Below are 13,213 nucleotides of genomic sequence, written 5' to 3'. Positions count from 1 at the left end.
CCCTAATTCACAATACAACTATGGTCAATTCAGTCTCATTTAGTTCAACTGCTGTCATTTCAGACTTTTTGTACACCGACTGTACCRTCATTTCAGGTCATTTCAGACTGTGTCCCTTTATCCCCGGTGGGCGAGGTGAATTGAAATGAGTAGTATTGGCCAACAACAGCGATACGGACACAGACACACACATACTAACATGATAGCAGCCAGGATTCTTCCGCGTGCATGTTGCCCTGTGAAGGTTGAAACATGAATCATATGTACAGTGAAAAGGTCATTGTTCCGGGGTACTTTCCGCTCAGCTACCTTCAGCAGGAGGAGCTGCTTGCCGGGAGCGCCAAGTCATACAGAGATCAGTCACAAATGACCTTAAAACCGGAAGGAGGGGACAGACGGACGGACCCGGTGTCTGCCTGTTTCTTCGACAGGGGGGGTGGAGAGGACAGACAGACAGTGGCGTGCGGAGAGGGCACTCTCTCAGACAGTGCGTGACTGTTCTTCACTAAGGTGTGTAATAGAGCCTTTCAGGGTGATCACTTCAGAGCAATCATTCCAAACTGTTTGTCAAGGACGTCATCAGGAAGGAGCTATAGAGGAGCGGGATGACAGGAGAGATGAGGAGTGCCGAGGATCCAGAGGAGAGGAGGAAGAGGAAGAAGATAATTTAGGGTTGGGCCGATAAATGAATAAATCAATTATCATGACATTTGACATTGACGATATATCGTGAAGTGCAATATGATATATCATCATGCGCAACACGATACTCTATTTGAACATTTCAAATCAAAACTCTGCAGTATTAGGCTGTATCAATATGTTGAAAATGAAGAGAAGGGCTTACAAAGAAACAGGGACTAAGGTGAGGCAGAAAGGAGTTGAAGCACTCAACAAAAAAGGGAGAGATTTCTTTTAGCTCACTTTAATCCATTATACAGCACGAGAACAGGCGGCTGACGTTTTCCTCAGAGTGACCTGACTACTGCACTGTTGGATTCTAACTTCTAACTTGAAGTATCCTTATTCATGTTACCATATTAGAACTGAGTGTACGGAAATCTACTGAGCGAGAAAGGGGAGTGCAGAAAGTTTCCATTCTGTCAGAACATGTTATTGTTAAATCTCATGTATCCTACAGAGAGGAGAAGGTATACAGTCTGGTTTCAGTCACAGGTAAGGTAGGACAGCCGTGGGCTAGTGAGGGGTGAGGAATGTGGGCCGAGGTCAGGTCAGATGAAGTGGGAAGGAACAGCCGTCACTTGAGTTCCTGCCCAGCAACAGGAGGAGAATGTTCAGATGTTCAAGGAGGAGACTTCGCATAGAAGGAGTATAAGTATATGTGATTGTGTTAATATATTGTGTTAATATTTGTTAATATTATTTGTTAATATATATTTGTTAATATTAGTGTTAATATTATTTGTTAATATTATTTGTTAATATTATTTGTTAATATATATTTGTTAATATTAGTGTTAATATTTTTGTCTTTTCAGCTGTTTGACCCAGTGGGTGAATAAACTTAGTCATCCGTTGGAGTTTTTATTCTGTTTGTCAGAACCTAACAGCACTAAGCTCCTATTTGTTGCCTAGCGGCCCTTTGAGACACGATAATGTAAGATAATAATAATAATGGTATAGTACAAAATAATAGTAAATCATCCTTGAGCTGTTTCGACAACTTGATTGGAGTCCACTTGTGGCACACACCTGTCTATATAAGGTACCACAGTTGACAGTGCATGTCAGAGCAAAACCAAGCCATGAGGTCGAAAGAATTGTCCGTAGAGCTCCCAGATAGGATTGTGTCGAGGCACAGATCTGGGGCAGGGTACCAAAACATTTCTGTAGCATTGAAGGTCCCCAAGAACACAGTGGCCTCCATCATCCTTAAATGGAAGAAGTTTAGAACCACCAAGACTATTCCTACTGTAGACCTGGCTGCCTGGCCAAACTGAGCAATCGGGGAGAAGGGCCTTGGTCAGGGAGGTGACCAAGAACCCGATGGTCACTCTGAAAGAGCTCCAGRGTTCCTCTGTGGAGATGGGAGAGCCTTCCAGAAGGACAACCATCTCTGCAGCACTCCAACAATCAGACCTTTATGGTAGAGTGTCCAGACAGAAGCCACACCTCAGTAAAAGGCACATGACAGCCCGCTTGGAGTTTGCCAAAAGGCACCTAAAGGACTCTCAGACCATGAGAATCAAGATCTTCTGGTCTGATGAAACCAAGATTGAACTCTTTGGCCTGAATGCCAAGCGTCACGTCTGGAGGAAACCTGTCACCATCCCTACGGTGAAGCATAGAGGTGGCAGCATCATTCTGTGGGGATGTTTTTCAGCGGCAGGGACTGGGAGACTAGTCAGGATCTGGGGAAAGATGAATGGCGCAAAGTACAGAGAGATCCTTGATGAAAACCTGCTCCAGAGGGCTCAGGACCTCAGACTGGGGTGAAGGTTCACCATCCAACAGGATAACAACCCTAAGCACACAGCCAAGACAATGCAGGAGTGGCTTCAGGAAAGTGGCTTCTCTGAATGTCCATTAGTGGCCCAGCCAGAGCCCGGACTTGAACCCAATCGAACATCTCTGGAAAGACCTGGAAATAGCTGTGCAGCGACACTCCCCATCCTACCTGACAGAGCTTAAGGGGATCTGCAGAGAAGAATGGGAGAAACTCCCCAAATACAGGTGTTCCAAGCTTGCTGCGTCATACCCAAGAAGACTTGAGGCTGTAATCGCTGCCAAATGTGCTTCAACAAATTACTGAGTAAAGGGTCTGAATACTTATGTAATATTTTTTTTTTTCTTTTTTTTTTTACAGCGGTTTAGATGGTACAATGATTATCTATACTTGCTTGTTTTGTCACAAACTGAAATTAGACACAGACTGAAACTATTAGAATTTTAGCAACCAAATGGTGGAGCGTTTTCTGTATAATGCATCTTTAGCGATTACCCATAACATGATGCAGCCACCACTATGCTTGAAAATATGGAGAGCGGTACTCAGTAATGTGTTGTGTTGGATTTGCCCCAAACATAACACTTTGTATTCAAGACAAAAAGTGAATTGCTTTGTCAGATTTTTTGCACTTTTACTTTAGTGCCTTGTCGCAAGCAGGATGCATGGTTTGGAATATCTTTATTCTGTACAGGCTTCCTTCTTTTCACTCTGTCATTTAGGTTAGTATTGTGGAGTAACTACAATGTTGTTGATCCATCCTCAGTTTTCTCCTATCACAGCCATTCAACTCTGTAACTGTTTTAAAGTCACCATTGGCCTCATGGTGAAATCCCTAAGCGGATTCCTTCCTCTCTGGCAACTGAGTTATGAAGGGCGCCTGTATCTTTGTAGTGACTGGGTCTATTGATAAACTATTAAAAATGTAATTAATACCTTCACCATGCTCAAAGGGATATTCAACGTTGTCACGCCCTGGCTATAGAGAGGTTTCTATTCTYTATTTTGGTTAGGCCAGGGTGTGACTAGGGTGGGCATTCTAGTTTCTTTATTTCTATGTTGGTGTGGTTCCCAATCAGAGGCAGCTGTCCTTTTTCGTTTGGGATTTGTGGGTAGTTATTTTCTGTTTAGTGTCTGCACCTGACAGAATCTTTTTTGTTTTTTTCTCTTTGTTATTTTGTTCGAGTGTTTTTTKATTAATAAAACATAATGAACACTTACCACGCTGCGTTTTGGTCCATGCATTCCGACAAGAGCCTTGACAAACGTCTGCTTTTTTATTTTTACTAATCTACCAATAGGTGCCCTTCTTTGCGAGGCATTGCAAAACCTCTCTGATCTTTTTGGTTGAATCTGTGTTTGAAATTCACTGCTCAACAGAGGGGCCTTACAGATAATTGTATGTGTGGGGGTACAGAGGTGAGGTAGTCATTTAAAAATCATATTAAACACAATCTTTGCACACAGCGTGAGTCCATGCAACTTATTATGTGACTTGTTAAACAAATTAATACTCCTGAACATTTCAAAAAACATAATTCCACTTTGACATCATGGGGTATTGTGTGTAGGCCAGTGACAACAAATCAAAATTTCCTAGATTTTAAATGCATGCTTTAACACAACAAAATGTGGAAAAAGTCAAGGGGTGTGAATACTTTCTGAAGGCGCTGTATGTAGCAGATCTCTGTATGTGTAAGGAACGACAGATACAGGGAAGGCAATCAAAACGTTTAAGAAGTCCAGGTGAGTCCAATGAGCGCTTATGCGCGTAAAGATGGTGACAGATGTGCGTAATGAAGGGCATCCTGGGAAGCGGGAGCAGGGGTGACAGTACCTCCCCTCTAGGGGCGCCACCCGGTGTCCCACCTGGGCGAGCCTGACAGGCCGGCCGAGGCATGGGCGCCGGACTGACCGGCTGAGGCGTAGAAGCCCGACGCGCAAGGCTGAGGCGTGGGAGCCCGACGAGCCGGCTGAGGCATGGAAGCCTGATGTGCCAGCTTAGGCATGACGTGGGATGGGAGCCCGACGAGCCAGCTGAGGGAAGGAAACTCCTGCTTCAGTATTACTCCACATTGAACCACAGCCAGAGGACGGGTACATTACTGGCATATTGTTGTTTTGCTGTTTTCATTTGTTGCTCATATGTGTTGCATGAGAAATATAAGGAAAGCTATTACTGCCCCCAATACAGGCGTTGTGAAAAACACAAGGCTCGTTGTCAATGGATTGCGTGGTTTCTGTTGTCGGCTTCTGATGATGTGCGCGAGTCACGAGTGATGTCCCATTCCTTAGACGTATTCATCCCACTAGTTGCTCTGTCTTGGAGGGCCAGCGTTGGGAAACAGCCTTAGCCTCCCCTCAGCTTGCTGAGCTCAAAGTAAGATACTGAGTTTGAACRGTACCGCTCTCTCTCTTTCCCTCCCCCAGGTTACACTGAGTCTGTCACTGAATCTAATCTGCATGGCATTAGCGCCTCGTGATAGGATGATAGGAGCCACGGGTCTCGCCTGGTTGTCCCTCCCTGACAGCCAGGCCTTCCACCCGACCCTGTGCCGTTCCCCTGCCATCATGGTTCTCCCATCATCAGCCCCAGCCAGCCAGCTCACCTATCACCTATGGGCCTGCAGTGCAGTATTGTGTGTGTGTGTGTGTGTTTGAGAGAGAGAGAGAGCGATGGCAGCGCTGTGCTCTGGAGTTCTCATCCCTCATCCCCAGCTGGCTGCGTGTGTGTGTGTGTGTGTGAGAGAGAGAGAGAGCGATGGCAGCGCTGTGCTCTGGAGTTCTCATCCCTCATCCCCAGCTGGCTGCCATATTCAACCAAGTCAGCATTTCTACACTCTCCCATTCCTCCTCCTGAGACCTCTGTGTGTGTGTATTGTAGTTAGTACAGTACATTTGCTGCACCAGCCCTAAATCAACCTCCTACAGTATACCTACTGCAATTGGAAAGAGCAGAACTGCACAACTCACCTAAAAACTAAGATTGACTGAAGTTTGGCACAAACACTCAGGGGTCCGTTTTTTAGGCACACCAGCCCGTTCCTGAAAATTGTTTGCTCCTACAGACAGTGAGTCACTTGGTCGTGGCTTGCTATATAAAGCAGGCAGACAGGCATCAAGGCATTCAGTTACTGTTCGATTGAATGTTAGGATGGGCAAAACGAGTGACCTAAGAGACTTTGAGCACGGTATGACCGTGGGTGCCAGGCGTGCCGGTGCCAGTATCTCAGGGTGTGGATCTGTCCATCAGCCTGGCCTAGCCGTTCCTCATTAGCTGCCATTTAAATACATCCCCATTCACAGGAACCCCCTCACACTTCCCTCACACATCCATACCACCGCCCCACAGTTTAATGGCAACACTGCTACCGTGGAGTGAATTCACAGCCACTCTCTCTAGAGACTTTTATTGAGGTTGAATCATCATCCCAGCATATGGACATAACATAAGGTGTGCTGTAGCCTACGTACCTAGGCTATATCCAGCGTACTTTCCACAGAGTCGACTTTTAACTCCAGGGCCACACATACTTTATACATGGCTCTGGTTAATTCCCCCAAAACTACAGAATCAGATCCCCTATTACATTTAATCTCCCTATTTATCCAAAGATACTTACAGTAGTGCTACATGCATTTTATATGGGTGGACCCAGCGGGAATTGAACCCACGAGCCTGGTGTTGAAGGCACCATGCTCTACCAACCGAGCCATGCAGGACCACGTTTCGGCCTGATACTCACACTGGTTTATGAACATTGCAATCCCCTCACTAAGCCCACGCTCTTTCGGTGCTCCTGTACAACGTGTAGCTGAACACCAAGCGAGCCCATAGATTACACAATACTGTAGCACAGACTGTACTGTCCCAGATAACCTACTTTCCTCCTCCTATGCACCACTGTGCAAACAAATACCCCTCCTGGAGGTCACACGGGCAAGCATTACACCACMCTTCTCCTCTCAAGTAGTAGGTCACATCGTAGTATCTTACAGTAGAGCGTCTTCGTTCAACCGCAGCATAATGGCAGGAACACCGTGCATGCGTGTATATGTATGTGACCAATGCAATTTGATTTCTATAAGCCCCATGCATCTTTCAGAGCAGAAGGTGAGTTGAGGGTTACAAAACAGGACGGCTTCTAGCTCTCAGACATTGATGAATCACTCATCTCTCCAGCTAAATTCTGCTCACGTAAGAATCCAAATGTCTGTTGTCTCGCCAGCGGACTGTGCAGGCACACACTCTCAGCTGTAAGGAGCCCTGCTATGAACACCGTCACCCACAATGCATCAGTCTAAACAGACACACTGTCGAGACTCGCGTGCGCACAGGGGGAGCACAGCGAGATGGCGATTTCTACACATAAAAACGGAACGAAATTCTGGTGCACTGCAGGAACGATTTGACATGACGAAGTACAAATGGGAAAGAGCATGGAGATGGTCCTCTACCTAACCAACACCTGGACTCATAGTCACCGTGATTACACAAGAACAATCTTTAAACAGTACATAGCACACACATATACACATCCCCAGGACACATCCCCAACACACACACACACACACACACACACACACACACACACACACACACACACACACACATTTACATGTAACACACATTAATAACGTATGTCCATTGAACAGCAAGACGTGTCCCATTTAGTGCCTTTAAACACTAGTCATGACAACTGCTTGAGTTCCTGCACCTCTTATACAATATTGTTTAAAAAGTATTGTGTAGTTTCTACACCAAAATATAAACAGTACTGGCACCCGACATGAGTACCGGCACCTATTTCAGTCCAAGTCAAGCACCGTCAACCATACACAACCGTAATAACACTGCCGGCTAAAGCATAATAACCTTACAACAGAGGGTGCCCATTGTCCAACAGCAACTCCACAGAGACTTCAATGACACCACAAGTCACCTGCACCATGAATGCTGTCACTGCCAGAGCACACAGCAACAAACCCAAGGTGTCATTCACAGTACAAGGTGAAAACAGCCGAGGCTCGGGGTGAAGTGCCCCTTGGCTACAGATCTAGGATCATCTTACCATCCTCCAATCGTAAGCTTAATCATTAGTGGGGGGATGCAAAACTGACCCAAGATCAGCGTCTAGGGGCAACTTCACCCTTTACCTCTTGTGGTGGTTCATTTCTTTACTATCAAATGAGGAGAGACAAACTTATCACACAAGTCAGAGTTATACTTAAACTAAACCTTTAACAGTGAGAGCTTTGTAATAGCGATGGCTGGTCGACAAATCACCGTCTCTTTGATGATTCGTTGAGAGCCCCGAGACAACAGTACAAAGGTTTTTTATTGGCAAGATACACCCCTTCAACCTACACGAACAACAGGTATATAGAATGGGTCACAAGGTTAAGATTTGTATGAAAGATACCTATAATACATAGCAGACAGTATCTGCTGTGTCAACAGTTTTCATTGTATCACCAGTGTCTGGCCCTCCGACTMCAAAGTGGAACCATCTCTCCCTGGTACGGTATAGAACAGAAMCATKAACTCATGCTCTGGAATGCTCTTTAGGTTTTATCCCCCAAAAGACATCATAAATCTCCTGTCCGTGTTATCTCCCAGAGGCCCATCCTCAGTAGAACACACACACACACAATATTTAAGAATACTCTATTCTGTTGAATAAAACAACCATGATGCAATAAAAGTATTWTAACATAATCTTGCAATTTTGCAACCATACTCTCCAGAGCACAACAGGGGGTCAAAGGTAATGCAAGGGGGTTCGGAGGTCACGGGGCTCATTTGAGTCAGGAGTAATGCTGACGTATGTACTCACCAGGTCATGGTTGGTGGAGTTGGAGTCATCCTGGGGGAAGGGGATGTACACAGCTAAGGCCATACAGTTGGCAAAAATAGCTATTAATATAAAGATATCAAATGGCCTGGAAGACAAGGTTAAGGGAAAATCATCGAAGCAGGGGATCACATGAATATATTCACAGTGTCAACATTTGACAATTTCCTGTTCAAACTAATAGTCATCAAACACAGACAGAGTTCAAGCCAAAGACATCGGAAGTTGCGARAGTCAGAAAAAAGTCATAATGACATTCAAAATGCAACTTGGCAATTCAGGGCCAATCTGAATAACATGAGATAATGTGCAGAGTTATCACAGTGTTCTGATGACTGTGTCTTCTGGAGCAGCAGAGTCCCAGCAGAGGCTCACGCAGCTGTGTCGTGTCACTGAGTCACCCTCGCCCCACCAGTATTTTAAGATTTGGGACGTGGTGACTTTCACTGTGCCTTRGGAGGCAGCAAATAACAACTTTTTTTTCATTATTTATTTATTTTTACCTCCAGTTGACTATTCTCTCGCATGCACCGCATGATCTGTCTTCCCCTGCAGTAGGCTACCTACGGTAGAATGAACTGATTAAAACGTAAACGTTGACTTGCTGTTTCACTTTCATATTCTTGTGTCTGGTAGTGAGTCACACTCTGCAGTGAGATTAACATAAAGGAGTGTCTCTTGTCTAGTTGTACTGGACTGTGAGGGGAAATGGAGATGGGATACAGTCACTGCACATGGCTAAGCTAAAGCTAGTCAGCTAAAGCTAGTCAGCTAAAGCTAGAGTCAGCTAAAGCTAGAGTTAGCTAAAGCTAGTCAGCTAAAGCTAGAGTCAGCTAAAGCTAGTCAGCTAAAGCTAGAGTCAGCTAAAGCTAGAGTCAGCTAAACCTAGAGTCAGCTAAAGCTAGAGTCAGCTAAAGCTAGAGTCAGCTAAAGCTAGGCATGGGCTAGGTGCAACTCAAGATTTAGCCAACTGTACGGTTCAGACAAAGGTAAATCATGAATTGGTGCATGGGCGGCAATTCACCTGATGGCCCTGAATGGACCCTAACTGAGCCCGTGACGGTTCTTCTCATGCACTGACCTACACATCACACACACMCTGCAACACACACTAAAGTACAAGGTATAGATTATCAACATCCAGACACACACACACACACACACACTCTGGTCCGTTGTGAAGGATACTTCCACTCTACCAGGCTGATGCAGGCTCTTCGTATAGGGTTGTTAAGTTTGAGGCAGAACAGGGCCCTGGCTGGCCTGGTGTTGGCGTTGCTCCCCTGCTTCTTGCTTTTGGCGTACTGCGCCCGCTTCTTCTGTGCCAATGCGCCCACCGGGACGGTCGGCACCGGGACCGGGGCAGCCGTGGGGGCAGCTACCGGAGCTGCGACCGGTGGGGCGACTGGGGTTGTAGCCGGGGCTGAAGCCAGGGCCACAGGGGCGGGCCCGTTGGCGCTCATGGTGTGGGCGTGGCTCTGTGGGGCGTGTCCAGCAGCATGGATCTGCCAGTAGAGAGGGCGGGGCTAGAGGAGGGGCACAGGGCGGTCTGACCAATGGGCTGGCACGTCACCAGAGGGAGGGACTCTGGTGCTGCTTGCATAATTTGCCTCTGTGAAAGAGAGTACAGGGAAGAGAGTGGTTACCAATCCATATGTTTATATAGAAAACTGATCATTGATCATCACTACTAACATCATCAGTAGCAGGTTACTGTGGTGACTTTATCACATGGAAACTGGTAAGGTAAACAAATAAGCAAATAGCGCTGATAGTAGAGTTTCCAATTTAGAACCACAGACAGCGATGATTGGAATACCTAGAATCTCACATTCAGAACCACAAGACCATGAACAGCAGCCATCTCAGGTGAAGCTGTATCAATGGCTAAGAATCACCTGAAGATAAATAGACTACAGGAAGGCCTACACAGGAAGCAGCATACCCAGCAAGAAGCCTGAATCACAAACTCTGTTGTGTGATACTCTGTTCCAACCATATTTTATTTCAAACGTTTAACTTCAAGGGGATCTGGGTTTGTTGTGATCATGACCAAGGCATTTCTAGGGTCAGTGAGACCCCCAGTGAGATTTCTAGGGTCAATTATAAATGTATAAGGTGACACATTCTTTCCAGTCTCTGAAAGGCTACAACTCGATATGGGGCAGTGGTTCCTGCTCTGGCCCCGTCCCTCCCCACAAAAACTGACCAGACCACAATGGCTTCAAGTGATTCCTCTCATCAACACGAATTTGACAATGGAGAATTTTGTCATGTTCTCTTAGCTAGCTACATGGTGACATTCAACCGTACGTTTCAACCAGAATATAGCGAAGAGGATTTGAAACAAAGAGTTGGATCTAGCTACAAGCTCAGCAACAGCCGATGCCAGCACCAAGAGGGCAGATGACAAATAGCTAGCTAAGTGAGCCATCTAGCTAGCTAACTTTGGTTTATCTACTGAAACACATATTGTGTATTGCTGGCTAACATACTACTGTGTTRCAATGGGGGAAATCAAATTGTTAGTTTCTGTTTCAGTGTTTGCTAACTTAGGTAGCTAACTTAGCTAGCTAGGTACACTGCCATTCAAAAGTTTGGGGTCACTTACAAATGTCCTTGTTTTCCATGAAAACATACATGAAATGAGTTGCAAAATGAATAGGAAATATAGTCAAGACGTTGACAAGGTWATAAATAATGATTTTTAATTAAAATAATAAGTGTCCYTCAAACTTCCAAGTCAAAGAATCCTCCATTTGYAGCAATTACAGCCTTACAGACCTTTGGCATTCTACTTGTCAATTTGTTGTTAATCTGAAGAGATTTCACCCATGCTTCCTGAAGCAYCTCCCACAAGTTGGATTGGCTTGAYGGRCACTTCTTACGTACCATACGGTCAAGCTGCTCCCACAACAGCTCAATAGGGTTGAGATCCGGTTACTGTGCTGSCCACTCCATTATAGACAGAATACCAGCTGACTGCTTCTTCCCTAAATAGTTATTGCATAGTTTGGAGCTGTGCTTTGGGTCATTGTCCTATTGTAGGAGGGAATTGGCTCCAATTAACCACTGTCCACAGGGTATGGCATGGTGTTGCAAAATGGAGTGATAGCCTTCCTTCTTCAAGATCCCATTTAACCTGTACAAATCTCCCACTTTGCCACCACCAAAGCACCCCCAGACCATCACAATGCCTCCACTATGCTTGACAGATGGTGTCAAGCACTTCTCCAGCATTTTTTCATTTTTTTTGCGTCTCACGAATGTTCTTCATTGTGATCCGAACACCTCAAACTTAAATTTGTCTATCCATAACACTTTTTTCCAATCTTCCTGTGTCCAGTATCTGTGTTCTTTTGCCCATCTTAATCTTTTCTTTTTATTGGCCAGTCTGAGATATGGCTTTTTCTTTGTAACTCTGCGAGTTTCAGAAGAAAGTTATTTGTTTCCGGACGGTTTTGAGCCTGTAATCGAACCCACAAATGCTGATGATACAGATACTCAACTAGTCTAAAGAAGGCCAGTTTTATTGCTTCTTAATCAGGACAACATTTTTCAGCTGTGCTAACATAATTGCAAAAGGGTTTTCTAATGATCAATTAGCCTTTTAAAATGATAAACTTAGATTAGCTAACACAACGTGCCATTGGAACACAGGCGTGATGGTTGCTGATAATGGGCCTCTGTACGCCTATGTAGATATTCCATAAAAAATCAGCCATTTCCAGCTACAATAGTCATTTACAACATTAACAATGTCTGCACTATATTTCTGATCAATTTGATGTTATTTAAATGGACAAGAAATGAGCTTTTCTTTCAAAAACAAGGATATTTCTAAGTGACCCCAAACTTTTGAACGGTAGTGTAGCTATCTAAGTTAGCTAAACAGCTAGCCCCATCTATGACTAAAAAGAGAATAGGTTTTTCCATCGGAGATCTAGCTTTTTTATTTTGATTGAAAAATGTATTCTATATTTAGTCATAGATTTGGCTACTAAACAGCAATCTACTAACGTTACAACCAGCCACCTAAGTCTAGGTTTACCAGCAAATGTTAACACATGACTGGAGTTGGCTAGTTAGCCTGGTGCCTGCTAGCTTGCTATTWAATTTTTTKTATTTTTTTATTTTACCGTTATTTTACCAGGTAAGTTGACTGAGAACACATTCTCATTTGCAGCAACGACCTGGGGAATAGTTACAGGGGAGAGGAGGGGGATGAATGAGCCAATTGTAAACTATGCGCCAAGCATCGCATTTGTAACTTGTTAGCAAACGTGTAACATCAAACACTGTAAACCTAAATAATTTTACTAGCTAGCAATGAAACATAATTGACTAGGGTTTACATAGTGGTTATGATTTTGGCTCCCGAGAGGCGCAGCGGTGTAAGACACTGCATCTCAATGCTAGAGGCGTCACTACAGACCCTGGTTCGATTCCAGGCTGTATCACAACCGTCCGTGATTGGGGATCCCATAGGGCGACGCACAATTGGCCCAGCATTGTCTGGGTTATGGTTGAGCCGGGGTAGGCTGTCATTGTAAATAAAAATGTGTTCTTAACTGACTTGCTTAGTTAAATAAAGGTTAAATACATGTTTTGTTTTTTAATGATTATGACATTGGATGCATTTCAGTCTCACAAAACTAGAGGCATATGATGCAAGATAAAGTTAGGATTTCCAAACAGATGTGAATAATAATTATTGGCTATCCAGCAAGCTAGCTAGCTAAGTTTACTAACTGTGAGGAGAAACAATAATACAAACATTTACTGTTGTAAATCTCTGAAACTGATGAATCTGGTTTTACTACAAAAATATTTTCCTGAGCATGCCTGATAGACATGGCTGAAGCTAGGTTCTGTCTGCCTACCTAGGTAC

General features: G+C 44.5%; 1 protein-coding gene across 1 annotated transcript in view; it reads right to left on the bottom strand.

The window, feature by feature from the left end:
• The window catches only part of LOC111962116 (voltage-dependent L-type calcium channel subunit alpha-1D-like), a 128,642-nt gene that overhangs the window by 105,211 nt on the left and 10,218 nt on the right, over positions 1 to 13,213 (bottom strand). The window contains exons 2-3 of the mRNA XM_070442331.1: positions 9,511 to 9,934; positions 8,305 to 8,410 (exon numbers count right to left, since the gene is read on the bottom strand). Coding sequence (XP_070298432.1) covers positions 8,305 to 8,410; positions 9,511 to 9,785 — 381 coding nt within the window. The 5' untranslated portion in view covers positions 9,786 to 9,934. The remainder of the gene's footprint in view (positions 1 to 8,304; positions 8,411 to 9,510; positions 9,935 to 13,213) is intronic.

This window comes from Salvelinus sp. IW2-2015, linkage group LG1 (assembly GCF_002910315.2).
Source record: "Salvelinus sp. IW2-2015 linkage group LG1, ASM291031v2, whole genome shotgun sequence".
In the NCBI taxonomy this organism is placed as follows: Eukaryota; Metazoa; Chordata; class Actinopteri; order Salmoniformes; family Salmonidae; genus Salvelinus; species Salvelinus sp. IW2-2015.
The sequence above is the reverse complement of the archived record's forward strand: the minus strand, read 5'-3'. Positions and strand labels throughout refer to the sequence as shown.